The sequence below is a fragment of the Odocoileus virginianus genome, chromosome 2, assembly GCF_023699985.2.
Source record: "Odocoileus virginianus isolate 20LAN1187 ecotype Illinois chromosome 2, Ovbor_1.2, whole genome shotgun sequence".
NCBI lineage: Eukaryota > Metazoa > Chordata > Mammalia > Artiodactyla > Cervidae > Odocoileus > Odocoileus virginianus.
In genome coordinates, this window is record NC_069675.1 from 48,139,213 (window position 1) to 48,165,192 (window position 25,980).

The 25,980-nt window shown below is 39.6% G+C and overlaps 1 protein-coding gene, 1 non-coding gene and 1 pseudogene across 2 annotated transcripts in view; all 3 read left to right on the plus strand.

The window, feature by feature from the left end:
- The window catches only part of SUCLG1 (succinate-CoA ligase GDP/ADP-forming subunit alpha), a 38,923-nt gene extending 14,023 nt beyond the window's left edge, over nucleotides 1-24,900 (plus strand). The window contains exons 3-9 of the mRNA XM_020901034.2: nucleotides 1,321-1,437; nucleotides 4,667-4,879; nucleotides 5,024-5,081; nucleotides 12,369-12,452; nucleotides 15,080-15,231; nucleotides 22,989-23,177; nucleotides 24,654-24,900. Coding sequence (XP_020756693.2) covers nucleotides 1,321-1,437; nucleotides 4,667-4,879; nucleotides 5,024-5,081; nucleotides 12,369-12,452; nucleotides 15,080-15,231; nucleotides 22,989-23,177; nucleotides 24,654-24,680 — 840 coding nt within the window. The 3' untranslated portion in view covers nucleotides 24,681-24,900. The remainder of the gene's footprint in view (nucleotides 1-1,320; nucleotides 1,438-4,666; nucleotides 4,880-5,023; nucleotides 5,082-12,368; nucleotides 12,453-15,079; nucleotides 15,232-22,988; nucleotides 23,178-24,653) is intronic.
- LOC110142005 (ribosomal biogenesis factor-like) lies at nucleotides 7,080-12,359 on the plus strand (annotated as a pseudogene).
- Nucleotides 7,137-7,208, plus strand: TRNAC-ACA (transfer RNA cysteine (anticodon ACA)). Its single transcript has one exon. It is a non-coding gene; the product is annotated as a tRNA-Cys (tRNA).
- Nucleotides 24,901-25,980: the final 1,080 nt, after the last annotated feature.

Consider the following 25,980-nt stretch of genomic DNA (forward strand, 5'->3'; position numbering starts at 1 on the left):
AGCCACTAAAACTATTCTTATTTTGACTGTACACTGGATGGTAATAATGAGAAAACTAACAGAAACAAGGACATTAATAGGAAATGTCATCACTGTTCAGCACTACGTTAGGACTAAAAATGTGAGCATTTAAATTTATTTAGCAGTGTAGTAGTCTAGCCCAGTGCTTCTTTAACTGTCTGGAGTGAAGGACCATTTTGGGTGTGTGTTTTTATTTCCAGTCTATTGCAGAGCAGTACTTTTTACAAAATACAGTAAGTCATAGCAATATCTTATTGCTATAAAATTTGCGGACATTTTCACTTTTTTTTTTTTAGATTTTTCTTGTTTTTTTTTTTTCTTCTTTTTTGTCATTTTTTCCTCCCTCTTTTTGCATTTACCTCACTGCACACCCATAAGAGTCTACAGATAACACTTTGAATGGTACTGCTTTAACGAGAGCACTGGCCTGTGGTCCTTTACAAAACTCCATCATCGGCTTTTAGATAAGTCAGTTAATGTGCTTGGGATTAGGTTTCCTGTTTTGAAGAATGAAGACTTTGAAATCAGGAAATTTCTGAAGTCCCTCTGAAAGCCCCAATTTTTATGCCTTTAACAGAATTTGAGTAGTCGAGTCAGCATTTTTTGGTCCTCGTAGAATGACCGCGTAGATCCACTTGGTTTTCAACGACTTATTGAGTGCCTACTGTATGTAACTGCTTTGGGTGCCATCTCTCAGTGAACAAAGTAGATAGAAATCATTGCTTTAATGGAGTGGTGAGTAGAAGAGGGATGTGAGGACATCAGGGGTTGAGGAACAGTGAGAAGGAGGTGTTCTTTTCAGATCAGCACCAGGGAGTTTCTGATCACCAGCTAAATTTGAAAGCAGAGTGAAAAGATACCTCCTGTAAAAAAAAACAAAACAAAACACAAAACAGTGATTTTGGCTCTGCAGAGACCTGTTTTACTTCAAGGTTGAAAGCTGTGCTCAGAAAGTTGATGAGGACGCTTGGAAATATGGCTCTTCCTACCAGGTGGCTCAGTGGTAAAGAATCCTCCCAGTGCAGGAGATGTAGGTTCAATCCCTGGATTGGGAAGGTCCCTGGAGAAGGGGATGATACCCCACTCCAGTATTCTTGCCTGGGAGATTCCATGGACAGAGGAGCCCGGTGTGCTGCAGTCCATGGGGTTGCAAAAGAGTTGGACATGACTTAGCGACTGAACAACAACGACAAACAACGGATACTTAACATATTTGTTTTTCTTTTCCAAGTTGCTGAAGATTGCCTTTAGGCTTCCCAGCCAGCCTTTTCTCACTACTCTTGTGCTTTTCCCTCTCAGGGCACCTTTCATAGCCAGCAGGCACTGGAATATGGCACCAAACTAGTTGGAGGAACCACTCCAGGGAAAGGAGGCAAGACGCACCTGGGCTTACCAGTCTTTAACACCGTGAAGGAGGTAATTAATGGTACCTGAGTTTGGCAAGAAGAAAAAACCAAGGGAAGAGTTAGCACGCCTTGGCTCAAGATCTTAACTGTGCCCCTTTTGGAAGTGTCACTTGCCTTCTAAAATTCCAGTAACCTAGAGAAATTTGAAACATAAAAACGATCGGGTTCACTTTAGTCACTTTAGGATGTACTCTCCGCAGCCTGGGTCATTTTTGCTTATAGGCGTACATCAGTTCTTCTGGGAAGAAGTGCCGTGGCTTGGCTTCTATTTGGCTTATTTTTCTTTCCTTACCATTTCTTCTGGGTGGTTAGAAGTGCGCATGTCAGCATCCACGCTCGACCCTAACACTCAGTGTTAGTGGGAGCTCTGCCAGGCACTGTGCCAGGTGCTTCATCTTCATGGCATCATTCAAGCCTCACCACAAGTCCCCAGGTAGGGGCTGTTAGCATCCCTATTTTAAAGACAAGGATACGACAGGTACAGAGGGTCAGGGTCCTGTACATATCCTCACAGCTGATCAGTGGCAGGCTTAGCCTGGCTCAGAGTAAGTAAGTAGTGGGTGGTGTTCCTGTGTGGAATAGAGTCCAACAGGCAACTCACAGAGTCCTGATCTCTTCCTCAGCTTGCTGATTTCTCAATACTTTTAGAATTACTTTAAGCTAAACTTTCTTTGTTATAAGGCTTACGTGCTTATGGTACAAAGTCAGATGATATGAAGGTATGTAAAGTTAAGTTTTATGTGGTGTTTTCCACTTTTTGGATTTTGCCTTCATAGAGAGCTTATTTCAGCTCAGTGTATACTGTTCATTCTCTTTCTACGCTTACGTGAATATGTAAAAAAATAATAGTATTATGAAAGAAGTCGTAGTACATGTTCTTGGCTATTTAATTTTTAAAAAATCAAAGAAATAAACTTAGTACTTGGGATTGATGTATTGAGGTTAAAAAATAAAAATGTAGCACTCCCCCTCTTCTTAAATATACTTTTAAGGCATGTTTCAAAGAATTTCATTTTTTTTTTTTAAGTACAAATTTATAGATTTACTCTGTTTTTGGAATACTAACTTCAAATTGAGGTAATTTGAATTCTTAATGTAAATTAAGATAAAGGATAAAACAAATATTCAAATTTGGAATTTTCATTTTACTTTAAACTTGAAAATAGGGTATACTGTATATATGTGTATGTGTGTTTTAAGTGTATCATACTTTAGAGAGTAAAAAATTCATAAATTCTGTAGAATAATCATTTAAAGTTTTGCTTTGCATTTTTTAAAACTTCCTAGTTAAATTTGACTTTTGCCATGAGCCTTTTTTTTGCTTTCCTTTTAAAAAAAAGTTTTTGTTCCTAGCAGTTCATTTATTATTCATTTTGATACAAATAGATACGGCTTTTAGAAGATAATGTCAGTTCTTTGACAGATGCTGTTTATTTCTCCCCTGTTTTGCTCTTACAAAGAGATTTCTGAGTGAGTGGAATGGTTTCCTTTCATGTAGTATTACTTGCCGACACAGACCCTGTGGTCATAATCCAGCTTCTGAAAGTCTTTGTATCCTTAAGAGGTAGGAACCCGTGGGATATATTTTCCATAAAATACCTGCACATCTATGATCTCATTTCTGTTCGTTCCAACCTAGTTTTTTTCTTTGGTGCCCACTTCCCTATTATCACTTTGAACATCATTTTTAAAAACATTGATTTCAATTATTTTTAACCCTTGGCAAGTCAGCATTCTTTGACTTGTTCATCTGTGACTGTCAAGATACCTCTCTTTATTAGGGATGCAGTAGAGAAAGCTCCTCGACCTCTGGGAACATGGGCAGTCAGTTCGGAATGATTCTCAAATACACCGTCTTTTACTTCTGCCCCTTCCAGCTGTACCTGCATGTTCTGTAGCTTGGTATTTGTATCCGTTTAAAATCTCATCGCTCAGCCTTCTAAAATGTTTTGATTTATATCTTAATTAAGCTTCATTTTGACATTTATAGGGAGGTAGCCTGCTGTAGCTGAAAAGAACTGACGCTGTGGAATCAGATATCCTTAGGTTTGAATCTTGGCTCTGCCACTTCTTAGCTCTGTGACCTCATGCGAGTTATTTAATATTTCTTGGCCTCTACATCTTGATTTGTAGATAGGGTGGTAAGCAGGCAGGGTTGCATAGTCTTTCTCAGGACCTCTCACAGAATAGGTGCTGCCTCTCTTGGAGAGTCAGAGACACTGACTATCTCTGTCTTCAAGGAGCTTCCGTTATAGGAGAAGAGTCATGGCCACATGTGGAAGTAGGTGGAAGGCTACATCTGTATTGATACATGTACAAAATGTATAGAAGATCACAGAGAGAACAGTGGCCACAGTGGTGGTCTTTAGGTGCCTGGCATTGTGAGGGGTGATGTAGCGTAGACTCTTAACCTTATGTGACCGATGCTTGTTCTGTGGCTGTTTACGCATGTGTATTTTAGCTTATTTCTAGTTAGCGTGTATAAGAGTAAAAATTGGCAGCTAGGAATAAAACCACTTCATTTTGCTTCCTCTTGATAATATTTATTCTTCGATCTATTTTTATTTTTTTAATTAAAAAATTTTTATCTATTTTGGCTGCATTGGGCCTTAGTTGCAGCCTGCAGACTCTGTGGTTTTGGTGTGTGGGCTCAGAGGTTGCAGCACATGGGCTTAGTTCTAGCCCCGTGGCATGTGGGATCTTAGTTCTCTGACCAGAGATTGGACCCGAGTCCCCTGCACTGGAAGGCAGATTCTTAACTACTGGGCCATCATTGAAGTTCCATGGTTTGATAATATTTTTAAAAACATGTTTGAGAGCTGAGTTCTGAAGTTTGGGGCTCACTAGTCCTTTTCTCCTGAGGAGATGCAGGGCCTTTTGTGCTGAATGGGTGATAAGTGCCTTGCTGAAGAACAGAAATAAACGTGGCCCAGGAATGAGGGGACCTAAACGCCAGTCAGTGCTTTCGTGTGTGCTGACATGCTGTCACATCGCCTGAAGGAAGGGGAGGTCACAGAACCTTCCAGTTTCGAGGGGGGTCCCAGTGGGGCGGAGAGGAGGCCACACTTAACTCTGCTGTTTTCAGAGTGAACTAGTTAATGGGAAGAATGAAGACATCCCAGTGTCTCCTGGTGATGTCCTTTCCTGATCCCATGATATCTTTAAAGCCATGGTATTGAGTTTGTTTTACAAAGTGTCTGACTGAACCTATAGTAAAGTGCTTTGTATTAATGTTTCAGGCCAAAGAACAGACTGGGGCGACAGCGTCTGTCATTTATGTCCCGCCTCCCTTTGCTGCTGCTGCCATTGATGAAGCTATCGAGGCAGAAGTGCCCCTGGTCGTGTGCATCACCGAAGGTATCCCGCAGCAGGACATGGTTCGGGTCAAGCACAAACTGCTGCGCCAGGGAAAGACCAGGCTGGTCGGGCCGAACTGCCCCGGAGTCATCAATGTGAGTGCACAAAACGAAATGAGCCCAATTTTAGCCTCTGAAAGCTAACTAACTTTGAGTCAGTCCAAGTATATTTGTGTGTATGATCTCGGAGTTAAAAATTTTTTTTTCACTTTTCTGATACTGTGAATTACTTTCCTTTAGCCTGGAGAGTGTAAAATTGGCATCATGCCTGGCCATATTCACAAGAAAGGAAGAGTCGGTGAGTATGTATTTCTTATAGATTATAAAACAAAATTTCTTGCCCCATGCTCAAAATTCATAAAGAGATTTGATGGTACAAATCAAATTCATTTTAATTCTTTCAACTTTAAGAGAGTTTACCTTGGAAGTTTTATAGTGAATTGGTTCTGTGTCCTGAATTATTGTTTGAGGAACACTAATTCTACAGAATCAAGATATTTTTGAGTTTTTTTAAAAGATTCTTTTCCTGCTCAAGCACACTGGATTCTTCCATGTATTTGCATGTATCTATAATTTTATCACTTAGTAATATTTTATTGAGTGATTATATCACAATTTGCCCGTTCTCCCATTGATGAACATTTCTGTTATTTCCATGTTTGAGTCATTATGAATAAGGTTAAAGTAAGCTTTTGTGTACAGGCCTTTTTGTGGGTATGTTTTCCTTTCTTGTGGGTAAAATGCTTGAAGTAGAATTGCTAAGTCATAAGGTCAAAGTATGTTCAACTTTTTAAGAAGTTACCAAATAGATCTGCAAAGACACTGTGTTCTAAACTCCCACCATCAATGTCTGAATGTTCCAGGCATTCTGTACTTAGGCTTTATGGGCCTGTACTGAGTTGCCTTTCTGATCACTACCCTGCTTTCTGAGGAGCCCATAAACCTCAAAAACAACTAAGAGAAGTTTAGGAAAGTTCTTTAGACCTTGGTTCTTGAGATGGCCATAACACATTGATGAGGAAGTCCTCTGGGAGGACTGCCTTTAATTTAAAGGACTTTAAAAAAAATCACCTGAAAGGAATACATGACACTACAAGATTATCAAGGAGGTGGTGGAGAAAAGATGACCTTTTTTGTACTAATTATTCCTATTTTGATACCAGTACTAATATTCTCAGAAGCCTCATTAACTTCCAGTCCTTAAATTAAGTGTTTAGGGAAAGGAAGGAATTTTCAGTCTCTTGGGTATTTCTGAAGGGGACCTCATGTAATATAATAGCAGTGCAACAGTATAGTGGCTTTCTAATTTGTGTTAATGATAACTAAAATTGTATAACATCTAATTGAGTGTAATTGAAGAAAGTGATTAGATTCCAAATTGATATTTAGTGATGCAGTATTTTTGCATTTATGTTAGACTTTTTACTCTCAACCTCATGTTACATACTTGACTCCTACATCTTTAAAAAATTTTTATTTTAATTAGACTTTTTATATTTAGATAATATGTAAATCATGTAATGTAATATAAAACATGTAATCATAATATGGACAGATCTCTGTGTACCCTTTATTCACTATCCCCCAATGATAACATCTTGCAAAACTATAATGCCATGTCACAACTAGTATACTGACTTTATGACAGACATAAAGAATTTTTCCATCCCTACAGGAATCGCTCATCTTAACATTTTATAGCTACATCCACTTCCTTCCTACTGCTACTCCCTTCTTAATCCTTGGAATCTAATAATCCTCTTATTTTTTTTCCTAAATTTTTTAAATTTCAGGAATGCTATATAAATGAGAACATATAGTATGTAGCCTTTGGAGATTGGCTATTTACACTCGGTATAATTCTCTGGAGGTTCATTCAGATTATTGTATCAGTAGTTCATTCCTTTTTATGACTGAGTAGTTTTCTAGAGTACAAATGTTTGTTGAACCAATCACATGTTGAAAGATACTGGAATTATTTCCAGTTTGGGGCTATTAAAAGTAAGTCTGTTGTATACATTTGTGTACTAGTTTTTATATAACACAAAAAATCTTCATTTCTTTGGGATGAATACTCAGGAGTGCAGTTGCTGGGTTGGATAATAGTTGTGTGTTATTTAAGAAACTGCCAAATTATTACCCACTGTGGCTATACTGTTTTACCTTTCCATCACCAGTGTACCCGTGATCCACTTTTTCTGCATCCGTGCCAGCATTTGTAGTCACTGTTTTTATATTAGCCATTCTGATAAGTGTTCGGTGATACCTCATGGTGGTTTTAATGTACATTCCCCTAATGGCTAATGATCTTGAACATCTTTTCGGGTACTTGTTTGTCATCTGTATATCTTCTTCCGTGGTGGCTTAGACGGTAAAGTGTCTGCCTACAATGCAGGAGACCCAGGTTCAATCCCTGGGTAGGGAAGATCTCCTGGAGAAGGAAATGGCAACCCACTCCAGTATTCTTGCCTGGAAAATCCTATGGATAGGGGAACCTGGTAGGCTACAGTCCATGGGGTCGTAAAGAGTCGGGCAAGACTGAGTGACTTCACTGTGTCTTCTTCAGTGAAATGTTTCTTTGTGTTTTTTTGCCCCTGGTCTAATTGATTACTGTGGAGTTTTGAGAGTTCTTTCTACATTCTAAATACTAGTACTTTGTTGGATATGTGGCTTGCAAATATTTTCTCCCAATCTGTAGCTTGTGTTTTCATGCTTTTAACAGGATCTTTCAGAGAGCAAAAGTTTTTTCATTTTGATGAAATCTTACTTACTGACTTTTTCTTTTGTGAAATATGCTTTTGACTTCCAAGTCTAATAACTCTTTGCTTTGCCTTAAGTACCTATTTTTTCCTGAAAGTTTTAGAGTTTTATCTATTTTTATTTGCTTGCCTGTGCTGCACAGCAGCTTGTGGGATTTTATTAATAGTTCCCTGACTAGGGATTGAACCCAGGCCCTCAGCATTGAGACTGCAGAGTCCTAACTACTGGACTGCCAGTGAATTCCTGAAAGTTCTGTAGTTTTACACTTAAATCCCATAGTGTCCAATTCAAGTAATTTTTCTAGGTGTGAGATTTAGATCAAAATTCTTTTTGTCTATTTGTGTTTAGTTGCTTCAGCACCATTTATTAAAAAGATCATCTTTCTTTCATTGAATTGCTTTTGTATTTTTGTCAGTAAGCTTCTTATTTGTGTTGATCTAATCCTGGGTTTCATCAGTACTGCACAAATTTAATACTATGTTGAAATAATAACTCTTAAAATTGGATAGATTGCTTCTTTGTACTTTTTAAAAAAATATTTTAACTTTTCTAGTTTACTTTTTCATATAATTTCAAGGTAATCTTGTCTCGATCTACAGAAATTATTGCTGGGATTTTTATGTAATTGTGTTAAATCTGTATGTCAGTCTCAGGTGAATAGACATGTTTACTTTGTTTAATATTCCAGTCCATGAATGCAGTATATCTTCATTTACTTAAATTGCCTTTGATTTCCTTCATGAGCATTCTATAATTTTTAACATGAAAGTCCACTGTGTGTTTTGTTAGATTTACACTATTTCTTTTTATTAAAAAAACCATTGTAAATTTTATTGTATTTTAATTCTGGTGTCCATGTGCCTGTGGCTAATGTACAGAAATACAACTAATTTTTGTTTATCTTGCCATATTGTTGTAGACCTTAGGGGTTTCTTGGTAGATTCTTTAGCATTTTCTATGTTAGACAACCCGCATTATCTACAAATAGGGATAGTTTTATTTCTTCCTTTTAGGACACTCAAGAGTAAGTCTTTTCAACTATCCATGTTTTGTTTGTTACTGTGTTCTTCGTTCTTGAGGCTCCAGGGTTCCTTCTTTTATCACTTCTCTTCTTTCCAGAGACCTTATTAATATATTAGCCATTCTTTTATGATGGAACTGTTGGCAACAAATTCTTTACTTTCCCTTTTTGAAAATGTTTTTATTCCCCCGTCATTCATAAAGACTAACATCACTGGGTACAGGATTTAGGGTTGACAGTTCTTTTAGTAGTTAAAAAATGTTGACCCATTTCTTGATCCCATGGGTTCTGTTGAGAAAACTGATATCATTTGAGTTGTTTTTTCATGTAGAGGAAGGTGTTATTTTTCTCTTGCTGCTTTCAAGATTTTTTTTTTTTGAGTGGGGAGTCATATTTTGATTTTCTGAAGTATATTAGAAGTTTTGGTGTGAATTTCATTGGATTTATCCTGTTTTTAGTTTGCTCACCTTCTCACATGTAGATTTAAGTTTCATAAAATTTTGAATTTGGTAAAACATTATTTCTTCAAGTACTGTTTCAGCCCCATGTTCTTTTTTCTCTCCTTCCAGGACTGTCATACAGGAATATTCAATCTTTTATTATAGTTCCATAGGTCCCTGAGGTTCTGGTCATTGTTTTTTCCTAGTCTGTTCTTTCTGCCATTCAGGTGGGATAATTTCCATTGTTTTATCTTTAATTTCACTGATTTTTTTCCTCTCTGCTCTCCATTATTCTGTTTAACTCATCCACTGAGCTTTTAGCTTTGGTTATAGTATTTTTCAGTTCTAAAATTTCCATTTGGTCCCTATGTATCTTCTTTTTCTTTTTTTTTTTTTGAACTGAGGCTTCCTTCATATTTCTTTGATAAAGCTTCAATTTTTTTGTTTCAAGCATGTTCATAATTATTGAAAGTGTTTTTATCATGACTTCATCAAATTTCTTGTCAGATAATTCTGACATCCTTTCATCTTGGGATTAGCATCTATTGATTTTTTTTTTTAAATTCAGTTTGAGATCTTCCTGATTTTTGGTAGGTCAGATGATCTTTGGTTGAAACCTGAAAGTGTGGGCTACTATACTATGAGGTCTGGGTTTTATGTGAACCTTCTGTTTTAGCTGACTTAATTCACACTGCTTCAGCAGGGAATGTGGGGGAGATACCTTGTTCCTGCCAGGTGGAGGCAGAAGTTCAAGTTCTCTTCTTGCTTCTATTGCCAGAGTGAGTGGGCTCCTGCTCACTGGGGAGAACAGTTCCAGCTCCTTACTTGGTCTCCCCTGACACTAGTGAGGATGGAGTTGTTATTGCTGGGCAGTAGTAAAAGCCCTGATTCTCCACTAGGCCTTTTCTGATCCCAGGAAAAGGAAAGAGGCCTCACTGCTGCCAGATGAGGATGGACATCCAGGCTTTTCACCTGGTTTTCACCTGACACTGTGGGAGTGGGGCGGGACTCAGTACCAGCTTGTGTAGATGAAAGTCCTGGTTGTGTACATGCTGGTGGGCGTGCTGCCAGGGTGCCTTATTACAGCCTTGTAAATGTAAAGTCTAGGTTTCTTTTTTTGGCCTTGGCTTATGGAGAAGGAAGTGGCAACTCACTCCAGTACCCTTGCCTGGAAAATCCCATGAACAGAGGGGCCTGATAGGCCCCTGGTAGGTCCATGGGGTCGCAAAAAGTCGGACACAACTGAGCAACTTCACTATGTGAGTACAGGTGGAGCCAGTTTCTTTGTAGTGCATAGTTGGTATGGAGTGGTTATTGTCTGAAAGTTTTCTGTTTTGCTAGGCTGTCCTTGGTTCTTTCGCTGAAGAGAGCTGCTGTTTGGGTGGGGAGTTCTGTGCCTTTGTGTGTTTCTAGGATGCAAGCTTCTTTATCTTTGTATCTGGAACACATGAGGCAAAAGGCAACTTGGAAACACTTCATTGTTTTACTGGAGTCTCAAGGTCTCTAGGACTCTATCTTCTGTCTAACTTTCAGCGATTTCTTGTATTTGTTTTATATGTAGTGTTCAGAATTTTTATTTGTATTTAGCAGCAAGAATACAGGAAAATACCTCTGCTTTTTGGAAGCAGAAGTATCCCTATGGTAGATATTTTTAAGTGATAGTCTCTCTTACTATATATATACTTCAAGGATGGCAGGAGTAATCTACCCTAAAAACATTGCTTTCATTACCTTAAATGCGTGTACTTTGCATTTATATAAATTATATATCACTTTCATTTTAGATGAAATTCCCTTAAAAGAATGATAAAATCCTAGTACTGCTATTCACTGATTATTATACTGATCATCAAAAAAGAAGACTGGAATAAATAAAATAGTTGTGCTTCCCAGTAATCTAGGGTGTTACATGAACAGGAACATAATTCTGTCTTAAGAATCAAGTAGGAATGTAAAGGAGACTAGGTAATTACATACAAAGAAATACAACTAAGTTACTTATTGTCTTTGATTTGAAAGCTAAATGCACCAAATGTACATAGGTGTTACCTACCTATCTACCCTTCTCATTTATGAAAGGTCTTATAAAGGAGGGACTATGTTGAGGAGAGACGTTATAGACAGGAAGCTCCTTCGAGTGGGGAAAAACTGATGAGTGAGACACATGGGGTATGGTGTTAGTGGTTGTCATTTGTTGTGAGATAGGGTCCAACCAGTGATTGGTCTTATAACTATCACCAGTTAGATTTTGTTTAAGAGGGTGATTGTACTCCATCAGTTTTCAGTTTTGACCCATTCGGTACGTATTTACTGAATTCCTTTTGTGCCTGAACTGTGCTCTATATGGGGAACGCAAGGGTGGGGAAAATAGTCTCGTTTACTAACCCCTGGAAGTTACAGGTCCAACAGAAAAGATAATCACTGCAGAATCTCCAGTAACATTGGTGGTCTCTGCTGATCAGTGTAGGAAAGCAGGGTTCTGACTTGAGGAATCTGTGTGGTCAGGAGACAGGAAGCCTAACTGTGAATGTATTTTCTGAAACTGGGGTTATTAACCAAAGGTTAATACTTGAAATTTATGCTTTCTTTTTTTCCATATGGACCTTTATATAGACTTATTGTTCCATTTTACTTTGCACTAGAAGGTCATTTTTTGTGGAAGACTTCAAATATCTCTTAACTGCTTTTGTAGTCATAAAACAACCCTAACTAGCTGAATTGCGTGCATACAGATGGCATCACTTGAAACTTGAGAAGCCACACAAGGGTCTTTCTTGGAGGTCCGGTGAAGGACAACCGCCAGGAACAAACTAAGAGGGCAGAAGTCCAGGAATGTACCACGTAGCCAGCCAAAAAAACTTTAGGGTTAAAAATAAAGCGAAACCAGTTACCACTAATCTTAAGAAGATAAACATTGTGAATGATTAAAAAGTTTAAAAGAGTGAATCAAACTCTTGTAGATATACAGAAGGAACTTGCAAACTTCCCAAAAAGCCTTTCCATTGAATCTCTGAAGAAACAGTTGATTTCTCAGCAGTGTCATGAAAATGTACCACAGTTAATGTTGATGAGGCTACAAAACTAGTGGCTCAGTTGTAATACACTGGTGATGCATCAAAAAAACCAATAAATGTTTTATATATATAAAAAAAACCCTAACTAATAAAATCCTTTCTTTTTCTAACTTTCAAAACCTCCCTGCTATAATTTAGGCCTTTTCTCCTTATTCCATGACCTGATGGTGTTGTTTGTTTGGAGGACAAATTATGGGATGGGTTCTTTATATATATGTGTTTATGATTTATTTTACTATGTGAGAGTCACATGAGCACTCTCTAATATTTCTGAGTTCTCCTTCTTTAAGGTATCGTGTCTAGATCCGGCACCCTGACTTACGAAGCGGTTCACCAGACAACACAAGTTGGATTGGGGCAGTCTTTGTGTGTTGGTGAGGACTTTTTCTAAACTCGTTTTATCAGAGTTCAGTGTCTTCACTGAATAGGTGTAATAATAATTATTGGTTTGACTATTTGTGAGAGATTTTGATGTCATCTTATGAAAAAGATGTTATGATCTTGAGTTTAATTTGCTTATACATGAAGCTGGCTGTTACATTTTCAAGATTCACAGTCCAGGATTTAACTCCCACGTTTCAGAACAAACGTCCTGGGGTGTATGGCTCCTGGAGAGCCTTCGTCCCTGAAAACAGGACTCACTTTGGTTGCTGTGAAGCAGTGGTCCTTCAAGACAGGACTTTGGTCAGTGTAATTGGCACTGTGTTATCATTGCCAGCTGTCGCTCAGCGCTTCACAGGCACCGACTTCTCTGCCAATCATTGTCTCACTCTGCAGAGGCAGCCCTGTGAGGCCCTGCTGAGCTGGCACAGAGTCCTGTGGTCATTTGATTGGTAGATGGAGGAGAGTGAGCTCTTTGCCCCATCATACTGCCTCCCGTTTACAAAAGAGTTTTTACATTTTAAAATAATTTTGAAAAAAATAAAATAATTTTGATATTTTTTGCCAAAAGCCAGGCAAATATGTCACTTTTATAGCAATTCCTTCATGTTTTTAGACCATCTTTTAAAAGCTTTCCAAAGGCAGCTTTTGATGATAAAAAAAACTTTTGAAATATAACCCTGGAGTGTTTTTATTGACTCAAATTGATAAAATCAGTATTAAACATTAAACAAGCTTTTCTATGTGCAAAAGCACAATCTTCAAGACAAGATAACTTAACATGATAGAAAATAAAAGGTTTTGCAATAGTGTGGCAAGTTCCATCTTCTCTAGCTCTGTTTTTAATCTGTAAATTGAGAGTAGTAATTCCTCTCTCACAGAGAGTATGATGATTAGGAAATGGCAGGTCTGATGTGTGCTAAGGCACAGACCTGACTCGTGGTTTGAACTCAGTTGATGCTGCTCCCCTTCCTCAGCTTCATTCTTGAGCCATGCCTTCAAGAGTAGGAAGCCAATCCTGCCTTCAATAAGTTTATAACTTAAAAATTTAGAAAGTGGCCCCCAGTGGAGGGAATCTTGACTTGAATCCCATCTACGTACTTGTGCTAAAAAGCCATGTGTTTGTGGTAGAGCCCCTGTGTGTGGTCTCTGTCATCTCCCACTCCAGGTTGGAGGGAAGAGGGATCAGGACACCTACCCCACCCACTGCAGGGACATGTGTCTTAACTTGTGAGTGGTTCCTCTGCAGTGTCCCTCATCAGACAGTTACTTAGTGCAAAGAAATTTATTTATTTTTTCTTTTTTTACTGTAGAAAAATTACAAATATCCAGTATTTCTAACATGGCATTAAGTCTCCAGTATGGTAATAAGGTTTGCCATTCATGTGAGCAATAACAAATCACAACAAACTACCACAGTGAGGGTAATAACATACAGACACCCACACCCACACACCAGGTGAGGGTAATAGCATACAGACACACACACACACCCCAGGTGAGGGGTAATAACATACAGACACCCACTCCCACACACCAGGTGAGGATAATAGCATACAGACACACACACACCCCAGGTGAGGGTAATAGCATACAGACACACACACACCCCCCAGGTGAGGGGTAATAACATACAGACACCCACTCCCACACACCAGGTGAGGGTAATAGCATACAGACACACACACACACACACACCCCAGGTGAGGGTAATAGCATACAGACACACATACACACCCCCCCAGATGAGCTAATCAAGATACTATTATACTTCATTAACCTTTTGTGCTAGGAGATGATAAAGGAAACTTTTTGATTATAATACTAAGTAGTATAATTATTTTTATTATAATATTAAGTAGTATAATTATTTTTAATTTCAGAATTAATTGCCTGTTATATACAAAGTACTGATACTGAGCTACTCACCAGAAGTCAGTGATTAAAACTTATAACTTACTAAAGAGTAACTGTATTCCTGAAAAAGCTAATGTGTTTTTAAAAGTAACGTTCTAACAGCATCGAAACATGTATATCTAGGGTGAAACAGATCACCAGCCCAGTTTGGATGCATGAGACAAGTGCTCAGGCCTGGTACACTGGGAGGACCCAGAGGGATGGGGTGGAGAGGGAGGTGGGAGGGGGGACCGGGATGGGGAATACATGTAAATCCATGGCTAATTCAATGTATGACAAAAACCACTGCAATGTTGTAAAGTAATTAGCCTCCAACTAATAAAAATAAATGGAAAATAAATAAATAAATAAATAAAAAAAAAAAATAAAAGTAACGTTCTTCTAATTAGGGAAACTATATAGAATGCTTATTATTAAAGAGCTATGTAGGAGTAATTTTGGGAGGGGGAAGAGTCTTGATAAGGAGACAAAGAAAAAGATGGCTCTTTTTGTGACTAGCAAGACCCAACCACCATTTAACATTCATGTAGTATTATAAGCAGAAATAAGTTTAGCATTTTATGATTTTTTAAATGTTAAATGCAAGAGTGATAACACATTTAAAAATATTTGTAAGAAGGGCGTAGGCAAAATAAGAAACCTGTTGAAACAATATTTCCTGACTTAATTTTCAGAGGGTGTTGATATTCTTTGACTTTTCCAGGCATTGGAGGCGATCCTTTCAATGGAACAGACTTTACAGACTGCCTTGAAATCTTTCTCAATGATCCGGCCACAGAAGGCATCATATTGATTGGTGAAATTGGTGGTAATGCTGAAGAAAATGCTGCAGAATTTTTGAAGCAACATAATTCAGTAAGTTTGGCTGTGGAAAGATACAGCTCTTTGCTCTTGAATAATATCACAGGTTTGCTTTAGAAGTTGTTTTTGTTTAAAGATGAATTTTTTAAGCAAACATGAAAGGTAAAAGTAAATCTTACTGAGCTGAGCCTGGAACACTGGCCACTCAGGAAATGTAGGACTCTTTCTGGGTTGATTCTCCTCTCCATTTCCCTTGGTGCCTGTGCTTGGCTTCTCTAATGAATCCTCCCTCCAGGCATCTCCTTTTACTTCCTGGTAGGTCGTCTGCTAAATGGAGAACTTTCAGGCCATCAGCCTGAAAGCTGTCACTTGACCTGCACATTTCCATTTTCACCTGTCATTGATGTCCTTTCTCCTGACCTCAGGGGATGTGTGTTCTTTCTCTTTGTCAAGGCTGGCTATCTAGTGATCCTGTCCTTTATACCCTTTTCCAGGATCTTGTCTCCCTCTAGCTTCAGTCTTTCCTCATAGAGTAGCACTTTGCTTCAAAGGTCAAGTGGAAAAGCTTTATTGACTGTCCTGTGAAGGCTTTCCTGTTGCCTCTCCCTTTGAATTAAATAAAAAAGAATAGTGTGGTGTTGTATCATAGTTTCATTTAACTCAAGGGAATTTAGCTCTGTTTCTGGGGTGAAGGAGGGTGGTAGGAAGAGAGCGGGGGGCATGGTAAAGACAGAAGCAGCTTGGTGCCCGACAGTCCCCTCCCTGCATCGTTGAGCATGTGTGCTCTGAATTACTGTGGCCAGGGCCTGGGGAGAGCATGCAGATGGTTTCCAGGGTGTCCCTGATACTGACAAATGAGTGAAGAGTGAAGGTGAATCTTCAGGGGGCCAAGCAAGAGGGCAGAGAGAACTTGTGTCTGTGCTTGTGAAAGAAATTGAGAGTAAGTGTGTCAAAATTAAATGCCACAGAAAAATAATGAGTACCGGAGAGTTAAAGGAAAAGATGCTATCACCTGCAGAATAGCCTGTGCAAAACGATGCATGTTTATGTATTGCTGTTGTTTAGTCGCTCAGTAGTGTCTGACTCTTTGCAACCCCATGGACTGTAGCCCCCCCGACCAGGCTCCTTTGTCTATGGAGTTTTCCAGGCAAGAGTACTGGAGCAGGTTGCCATTTCCTTCTCCATATTTATATGTAATTGAAGGAATTTTCAAAGGCTCTTTTGAATATACATGTTTTTCTTCAGTGGTAATTTTAAGAATTCCTCTTATTCTGGTGAACTTTCCTGGTGGTTCAGATGGAAAAGAATCTGCCTGTAGTGCAGGAGACCCTGGGTTCAATCCCTGGGTCAGGAAGATCCCCCAGAGAAGGGAATGGCTACCCACTCCAGTATTCCTGCCTGGAGAATTGCATGGGCAGAGAGGCCTAGTGGGCTACAGTCCATGGGGTTGCAAAGAGCCAGGCATGACAGAGCGACTAATGCTTGTCCTTTACTCTCTGGATCTCTTTCTTTATTTTTTATTCACTCCCTAATCCTCTGCGGTTAGATTTTGTCTGCCGCTTAGAAGCTGTGTCACCTTGGGCATGTTCCTTAACTTCACTGTGCCTCAGTTTCCTCTTTGGCTAAATAGGGGTACAGTAGAGCTTCCCTCGGTGCCCTTGTAGGGCTGTGGAGATACATGGCGCAGAGCTGCCCCGGGCATGTGGTAAGCACTTTTGGCGGGCTGCTGTGGGGTCTGCTGTCCACGCTGGCACTGCTTTGGCTGAAGTCAGCAGCAGCCTCCATTCGTCCTCCTGGCCCTTCTCGTCTTTATCCTTTCCCAGATTTACCCTTTGTGCTTATTCCCTAAGTGTAACTGTTCATGGTGTATAAACAACGTTGTACTTCTCTCTCAGCTCTTGCTTCCCCTCAGTTACCCGAGATCTTAGTAGTTTGTGGAGATTCAAAGTATCATCATCTGTAATTAGTCCCTCTGCTCCGATTCAGTCTCTTCTCTTATCTCACCTGGACCATCTGAGTAATTTTTTTCCTGATGTCTCTGCTCCTTTCCCTCCCGCCTTGCCTACCTGCTGTTTGCCATCCATGTGGGTTAAAGGGCAGACAGCATGGCTTTCCAGCTGCCTACATACTACCCTGACGCTCCTTTTCAGATCCATGTCCCATCTCATGTGCTGCTTGTTTTCATCCTTGCTTGCCTTCGCTTGTTCCTTCTGCAAGGCATGCCGAACACCTGACTCTTGCTCTTGTGGACAGCAAGCAACTGCTATAGCCTTGCTGCCCAGCTCAGCCTCCGGCATATTAGGAGGCAGTAAATGGTGAATAAGTGAAAGAGTATGTAAATTGGTAGGAGACTAGAGTAAAATGTTATGAGTCTCTCAAATTTACAAAGGTTGTGAAGTTTAAAATTTAAAAACTGACTTAATTTTACAAAAAAAAAAAACCACTTAGGTTAATATGACATAGTCATCCCTCGCTGTCCATGGGCAGTACCCCTGCTGACACCAAAATCTGTGGATGCTCAAGTCCCTTATATAAAACAGTGTAGAATTTGCATATAACCTTCATATACCCACCTGTACTGTAAATCATCTCTGGATTACCTACAATACCTAATAAAATGTAAATGCTGTGTACATAGTTGTTAGTTTGGCAGTTTTGCTTTTTGAAACTTTCTGGGATTCCTCCCCTGCCCCACCAGACGTTTTCTGTGTGCAGTTGGTTGAATTCTCCAATGCAGACCTCGTGGATAAAGGAGAATTTTAAAATGTGTTTAGAATGCATGAATCCCTTGATGGGAAAAGCTAAATGTTACATTTTCTTTCATTTGCCATGTTTTCCTATTACTGATTGATCTCATGGAGCTAAATTTTACCGAGGACCTACTGTGTACAAGCTTCTAGGCTGAACAGTGCAGGTGACATACTAAACGCTTAGCATGGAAACTGACACAGAGTGAATACTCCGTAATCTTGTGTCCTGCGAGGACTGTATTATCATCATTATAATGACAGTAGTTATCTGCAGGAGTAATCTTTTTTAACCTTTATCTTGATGCATTGAGTAGATATTTTTGTCCTTTTTTGAGTAAGGAAACTGGCAACTTGCCAGTGGTAAGTACTTCAGAGCTGAGGTTCCCTCCAGGTGTGCCTGACTTCTCCATTACACCATCAGGGGTCAGGAGTCAGGTCGCAGGGCTCAGGGACATGATGCCACAGTCCTGGGCATCTATTTGGATTCCACTCGTGCCATCCTAACTCATCTTTTTGTTTTTAGTCTTTCACATTTCTGTGTCCTGTTCACATTTAGTCTTTTCTATTGTATTTTTCGGTCCTTAAAGAAAAAAATCTCAAGTGACTCTTCTTTGACAACAGGACGGAGTATACATTTGTCAGACATTCTAGGTTCACCCTAATCATGTTTCCTTCTAATATAATATTCTCACTATTTGAGTATGGGGACAGAGGGATTCAGCGGAAAGTGGTGCCACTCACATATCAGATGCTCACATTCTTTGCAAAGCACACAGTGAATAAATGATTTAGCTTTTTCTTTTTAATTCTCTCCTATAGTAGATGTTGGGCATACAGAAGTAAATGAAAACATAGTCTCAGCATTCAGAGTCATCATTTAGGAGAGGAGTATGTGGGGAATAAGTCACAGCCAGTGTGCTGCGGGTCATGATAGAAAAGTATCAAAGGCACAGCAGAGTCACTGAACAGAAGACGAGCAACTGAAGGGTATTTGTGGAGAGAGTGGGAGGAAGAGTCCAAAGGGTTAGCAGGGAAGAAGAGGCTTGAGCCACGTCTTTAAAGGTAAGTCAAGATTTGCCAGCTATCCAAGGAGGATGGAGAACTTTCTCAGCAGAGGCCCAGAGGCAGAGCAGTCTGGCATTACTGGAGGATAAAGAGCAGATAATCACGATGGTGTGATCACTCACCTAGAGCCAGACATCCTGAAATGCAAAGTCAACTGGGCCTTAGGGAGCATCACTACAAACAAAGCTAGTGGAGGTGATAGAATTCCAGTTAAGCTATTCCAAATCCTGAAAGATGATGCTGTGAAAGTGCTGCACTCAATATGTCAGCAAATTTGGAAAACTCAGCAGTGGCCACAGGACTGGAAAAAGTCAGTTTTCATTCCAATCCCTAAGAAAGGCAATGCCAAAGAATGCTCAAACTGCCGCACAATTGCATTCATCTCACACGCTAGTAAAGTAATGCTCAAAATTCTCCAAGCCAGGCTTCAGCAATACGTGAACCGTGAACTTTCAGATGTTCAAGCTGGTTTTAGAAAAGGCAGAGGAACCAGAGATCAAATTGCCAACATCTGCTGGATCATTGAAAAAGCAAGAGAGTTCCAGAAAAACATCTATTTCTGCTTTATTGACTATGCCAAAGACTTCCACTGTGTGGATTACAATAAACGGTGGAAAATTCTGAAAGAGATGTGAATACCAGACCACCTGACCTGCCTCTTGAGAAACCTGTATGCAGGTCAGGAAACAACAGTTAGAACTGGACATGGAACAACAGACTGGTTCCCAATAGGAAAAGGAGTATGTCAAGGCTATATACTGTCACCCTGCTTGTTTAACTTCTATGCAGAGTACATCATGTGAAACGCTGGGCTGGAAGAAGCACAAGCTGGAATCAAGATTGCCGGGAGAAATGTCAATAACCTCAGATATGCAGATGACACCACCCTTATGGCAGAAAGTGAAGAACTAAAGAGCCTCTTGATGAAAGTGAGAGGAGAGTGGAAAAGTTGGCTTAAAGCTCAACATTCAGAAAACTAAGATCATGGCATCTGGTCCCATCACTTCATGGCAAATAAATGGGGAAACAGTAGCTGACTTTATTTTGGGGGGGGTTCCAAAATCACTGCAGCCATGTGATGATTGCAGCCATGAAATTAAAAGACTCTTACTCCTTGGAAGAAAAGATATGACCAACCTAGATAGCATATTAAAAAGCAGAGACATTACTTTGCCAACAAAGGTCTGTCTAGTCAAGGCTATGGTTTTTCCAGTAGTCATGTATAGATGTGAGAGTTGGACTTTAAAGAAAGATGAATGTGGAAGAATTGATGCTTTTGAACTGTGGTGTTGGAGAAGACTCTTGAGAGTCCCTTGGACTGCAAGGAGGCCCAACCAGTCCATTCTAAAGGAGATCAGTCCTGAGTGTTCATTGGAAGGACTGATGTTGAAATTGAAAGTCCAATACTTCGGCCATCTGATGGGAAGAGCTAACTCATTTGAAAAGACTCTGATGCTGGGAAAGTTTGAGGGCAGGAGGAGAAGGGGACAGCAGAGGATGAAATGGCTAGATGGCATCACTGGGTCAATGGACATGGGTTTGGGTGAACTCCGGGAGTTGGTGATGGACAGGGAGGCCTGGCGTGCTGCGGTTCATGGGGTCGCAAAGAGTCAGACACGACTGAGCGACTGAACTGAACTGAACTGAAAGAGCAGGGAAGAAGGATGAGGATGAGGCTGGAGTCAGCAGTGTCAGAGCATGTAGAACCTGTAGAATCTGGCATGATGGTGCCTTCACGAGAGTCAAGTTAATGGAAGCAAACTGTGCTAGTGAACTTGCACTGCCATGCACTTAAAAGAAGTCAGTTTTATTTAAGAATGTCCTTAATGAAGTAGTAAAGATTACTAATTTTATAAAGTCTTGACCCTCAAGTCAGTAGTTTTGTGGTGAAATGGAAAGTAAAGCACTGTCCTAGTTGAATCGTGAGCTAAATTAGTTGTTTTTTTCATGGACCACCAGTTTTACTGGAAAGAGTGACTGCCAGGAACACTGATTATTGGGTATTTATTTGGTAAATCTTTTCTCAACAATGAACAAAGCAGTCCTGCTGTGTTTGTGTGTATTGTCAAGGAAAACAACTCATTTCATTTGTTGACAATCATTAAGTTTGAGCTTTCAAATGAATATTCTTAGAATACTTGTTTCTGCTACCATGGACTTGACAACTTCCCCCTACTAAAGACTTCTCTAATGAGGCTGAAGGTGGTAATGAAGAATGATTTGTTGATATTGAATGATGAAATATCAGCACTTAGAAGGTCTCTGTAACTCAGTGAACCTATATTTTCCTTCTGACCAACGAATGTTACAAAATCATGATAGGTAAAAGATCCAAAAAGATGAATGGATTTTAAAGTAACAAAGGACTGTGGTTCCAGATTCCAGCATTGCATCATCATCTTTAGTCGTTCAGTTGTGTCTGACTCTTTGTGACCTCATGGACTATGCAGCCCACTAGGCTTCTCTGTCTGTGGTATTTCCCAGGCAAGAACACTGGAGTGAGTTTCCATTTCCTTCTCCAGGGAACATTGCATATAACCTTTAAGAAATTACCACTTGAAGAGGTTCGTTTCAGTGTCAAAGAATATCCTCAGTTATCTGATAGATATTAAAATATTTCTGCCTTTTTCAAGTACATATGTGTGTGAGGCCAGATTTTCTCTTGTACTTCAGCCAAAATAACATTTTTGCAGTAGATCTAACAAAAAGCAGGTATCAGAATCCTTTTGCCTCTTTTTAAACTAGACACTTAAGATTGACAAAAATGTAAAATAATGCCACTCTCCTCACTTAAATGTTTTTATAAAATTGTTTTAAAAAATTACTATTTTAAGAGAATTAATAAATATTTATAAAATTTCTCAGCTTTAATTTCTAATACTGTAAATATCTGATATAATCTACATTAAAAAAAGTTCTTTGGAATTCACAGTCATTTTTGTAAGTATAAGCGGTGTCAAGACCAAATGATTTGAGAACTGCTGGTCTGGGAGAAGATAATAGTGCCTGAAGGCACCCAGATTCCACTTGTGCTCAGGTTCTGCTTTCTGTAGGCAACTCTGTTTTACCTGGATATCTTATTGCCTCTGAATTACTATTGTGAACATGGTATTTTCACTCACTGTGAAACATGACTGTATATTCATATGTTACTCCATGACATCTATTAAATGATTGAGATATATGTATATATTTTATATTATTTCTTCAACAACATTATAAGTCTAGAGCACAGGAATACTTTTTTTCCTCCCACAGGAATTCTTATATTTCCTGTGTGTTGGGTTTTTATTTTTATTCTCAGAATCTACTGTTATGCTGTGCTGTTTATGCATGTGGCAGTTGTGCATTAGAACGGATTTTTATTGAATAAAACCAGTCCTGATCTTCCTTCTTAGACATCGTATAGTGTCAGAAGAAAGGACCCTCAGCTCCCAACCTAACTTAGCGGTTTCGTTTCGTAGATGAGGCAGCAGAGGTGTAGAGGTGACGGGCCTTGTCTGAGGTCCTGTCGCTTTAGTCAAGTGGAAATTGATCCTGGAGACTCCCACTCTTCAGTCCTTTCCAATATGCTGTCTTTCTCTTTATTAACAAATTTATTAAAGGTAAGCTAGTAATGAATTAAGACAAAACAACCTGATCTGGGTCTTAATTTGTTATCATCACAAATCCTATAACTTACATATTTTCAGTTTTTTTTTTTCAAATGAAAGAGTCACATGTGTATGTGGAAATCAGCTATGTCAGTGAAGTTGAAGTTTAATATCTAAATAGTTAACAGTTTTGCTTCAGGATTGTTTTTGTGAGTTTGGAGGAAAAGTTGAGTCATCTCAAAGGAGAATGCAGTAGTTTCAGTCACAGCTCAGTATTTCTGTTGGTTTTCTTAGTGATGATGAGTGACTGGCCCCAACCACTTGCCATTTTCTGGCAGTCATGAGTTGGAGGTCCAGTTTTGATCAACTTCTTCATCAGTGTGTTTAAAATCCCACTTTCCAGGGTCCCAAGGCCAAGCCTGTGGTGTCCTTCATTGCTGGTTTAACTGCTCCTCCCGGCAGAAGAATGGGTCACGCAGGGGCAATCATTGCTGGAGGAAAAGGTGGAGCTAAAGAGAAGATCGCAGCCCTGCAGAGTGCTGGGGTTGTGGTCAGCATGTCCCCGGCACAGCTGGGAACCACCATCTACAAGGTGAGCTGGAGCAGTGGCCTGAATGCTCGGAGGTCATGGGCCTTAAAGTGGGAGGCCACCCGGGTGGCCTGGGAACTGTGGTCTTTTCTTCTGAGTCTCTTCTGTTTCTTTCATTCTGGTCTGTAGCTTAACGGTCTGTAGCAACCCCACCAAGATCCTAATATCCTAATTGGGCATGACCAGGAATAATGTTCTGATTAAAAAACTTGATTCATTAAACATTTCACTTTGCTGTTTTGTGAGTAGTGAGATAGGATTTACAAGAAAGGGTTTCAGAGTCCGTTAAGTGCTGTGAATTCCATTTTAGGAGTGGTGCAGAAAATTGCCTTGTGTTTTTTTTTTTTTTTTCATGGAGAGCCTTTGGGAGTATAGTTGTGCTGACTCCATAGGTATTTTTCCAGGGAAAGAGGTTGAAAACTGACTAAGAAGAAATAAAAACGGAGTCGGGATGGATGGAGACTAAAGACGAGGATGGGGATTTTTAGTTGGTGTCTTCCATAATCTCTTTGCAGTGATTTTTGGCAGTCTGTCTCTTTGATTGATCATTTGACTCTCTTTACTTTTATGATGATCATAGACACTGCCCCCCCCAAAAAAGCAAAAAAACACCAAAATTTTGTACACATGCTGAAAACAGGCCCAGATAGTCTTCCCAGGAGGGAACATGTTTTGGCATACTCTTCTTTGGCACTATCCTAGAGATAATAAAACAAACTCCTTGGTTTATTGAATATTTTCATGATCCTGTTGTATGGAGTATGCTACTGTGTGCCATAGTGTTTAAAAGAAATCTGGGTAGTTAGTTAGTGTTATGAGGAAGAATCTTCTTTATTTGAGAGAAGAGGGAAGAAGGGAAAAAGCAAATTCTTAAATTCTTATTGAATGCATGTATTACCATTTTACTCCAGTAGGTGGCAGCAGGCACCTACGCATCCTGTTGTATTCTAATTATCACAATGTAGAGAAATTATTACAATGTAGAGAAACTGATTTTCAGTATTTTTGCCTTTTCATATATTTCTGAGGTTCTTGATGTTTTGTTTAAATCTGAACTGAATCTGTGTTTTATTCTCTGAGAAACTAAACAAACTTGTTTCCATTGCCTTATTAAAAGGGCTGTTGTGGCTCACAGATAGCATTACATGTTTGGATAAGCACAATCAAGTTTGTCAGCTCCTAACTATAATACTGCAGTAGAAAATAAGCATAATTCGAAACCTCTCAGCCTCTGCATTTAGGAGACATAAAGTCTTAAGTTCTGAATCTAGCTTAGTGAAATCAGACTGACACGGACTCATTTGAAAGCTGTCATTTTGTGTTCAAGCACCTCATCCTGGTACATTTTACCTGTATAATTTTTGGTTGCTCAAGAGATCCTAAAGACAGGAGGTTTCAGAATCACTTTAACCATGAATGTAATTTGAGGCTTTAATCTTTTTATCCCCTCTCCCTTCTCCTGTTCCTCTGTTCCTGAAGGAGTTTGAAAAGAGGAAGATGCTCTGAAAGAAAGACGGAAAATTCCTTAAGCCTATGGATGAATCATTGTAGCAATGGGAGCGGTGGCTGTTTGCTTCTGATGTCCACTGACCGTCTGCCCGTCCACCTGTCGCTGGTCTTTTCAGCACAACAGGAAGCCAAAACAAGGTTTAGAATGTCCCACACTGAGGTGTTTTCACCTCACTAAATAAGAGAAGCAGCCAATAAATCTACTACTTGATTTGAATACGGTTTTAGAGACTTTTTATTGTTCCACCGTGGGCATGGGGAGAGGGGGAGAGTTGGAGGAGGCTGTGTGTGCACATGTATGCCTGTGTGCCTGTGTGTGTCTTTCATTGGGTTCTGTAGAGGACTTTCTAACTAAAACTTTTGAGAGAATGAGTATAAACATTTCAGTTTGGCATTTATCATAGATACAGAGTGACTAAGTTTCTCTGAATTACAATTTTCTCATATCTACATATATAATAGTCTTCATCTTACAGGATAGTTTTGAGGATTGGAGATAAATATATGAAATCCTTGGCACATGATAAGGCAACCTAATTTTTGCCAGTGCCACCATCTTTATCACTGGGATTATAGGCAGGAGCTCATCCAAGTTTCAGTTTTTGCCTAACTGGGAAGTGGAGAGTCTTCAATAATGCTTTGTTTTTCTGTGGTTCTGCAGAGGGCTGTTTCCTTCCCCACCCAGAGCCTATACATTTCTTTGCTTGAGGTTTCAGACATTTCACTTTGAGAGAGCAGTTAGCCATCCTCTTGTTTGAAAGGGAGCTTGTTAACAAACAATTCCAGTGGAGAAGCAAGAAAATATTCTCACATTGTGTAGCTGCCCTGAAGGAAACAAGAGCTTCTGGAAATAATAATAGAAGAAGAACTTCAAGAAGGCTGTTTGGGGAGGCCTTTCCAAGGAGGAGTGATGAGTAGGTACTTAAGGGCCGGGAAGGTACCAGCCATGCAAAAAGGAGGACACATACTCCGGCAAAGGCAGGGGGCAGGAAAGAGCTTGTTTTGGGGAGGGGCCTGGGGAAGTGATCCTGAGAGGGGCTGGAGGATGTTTGGAAGACTGGGAAAATAGGTGTCCCATGACTTTGCATAGGCTGCTGAGCGTGCAAAGAGCACGTGTTGGGAGATAGATCCAGCCCAAGTATTCTGCCTGGGCCAAGGACCATGTCTAGATGGGCTTTGGGTCAAGTAGACTTTAGTTCCTGTTCAGTTGTTTCCTCATCTTGAAAGGGGAGCTCATGACCCCCATCCCACAGGCTACCTGGGTAGAATATACATTATGCATATGTGAAGGTGGGCT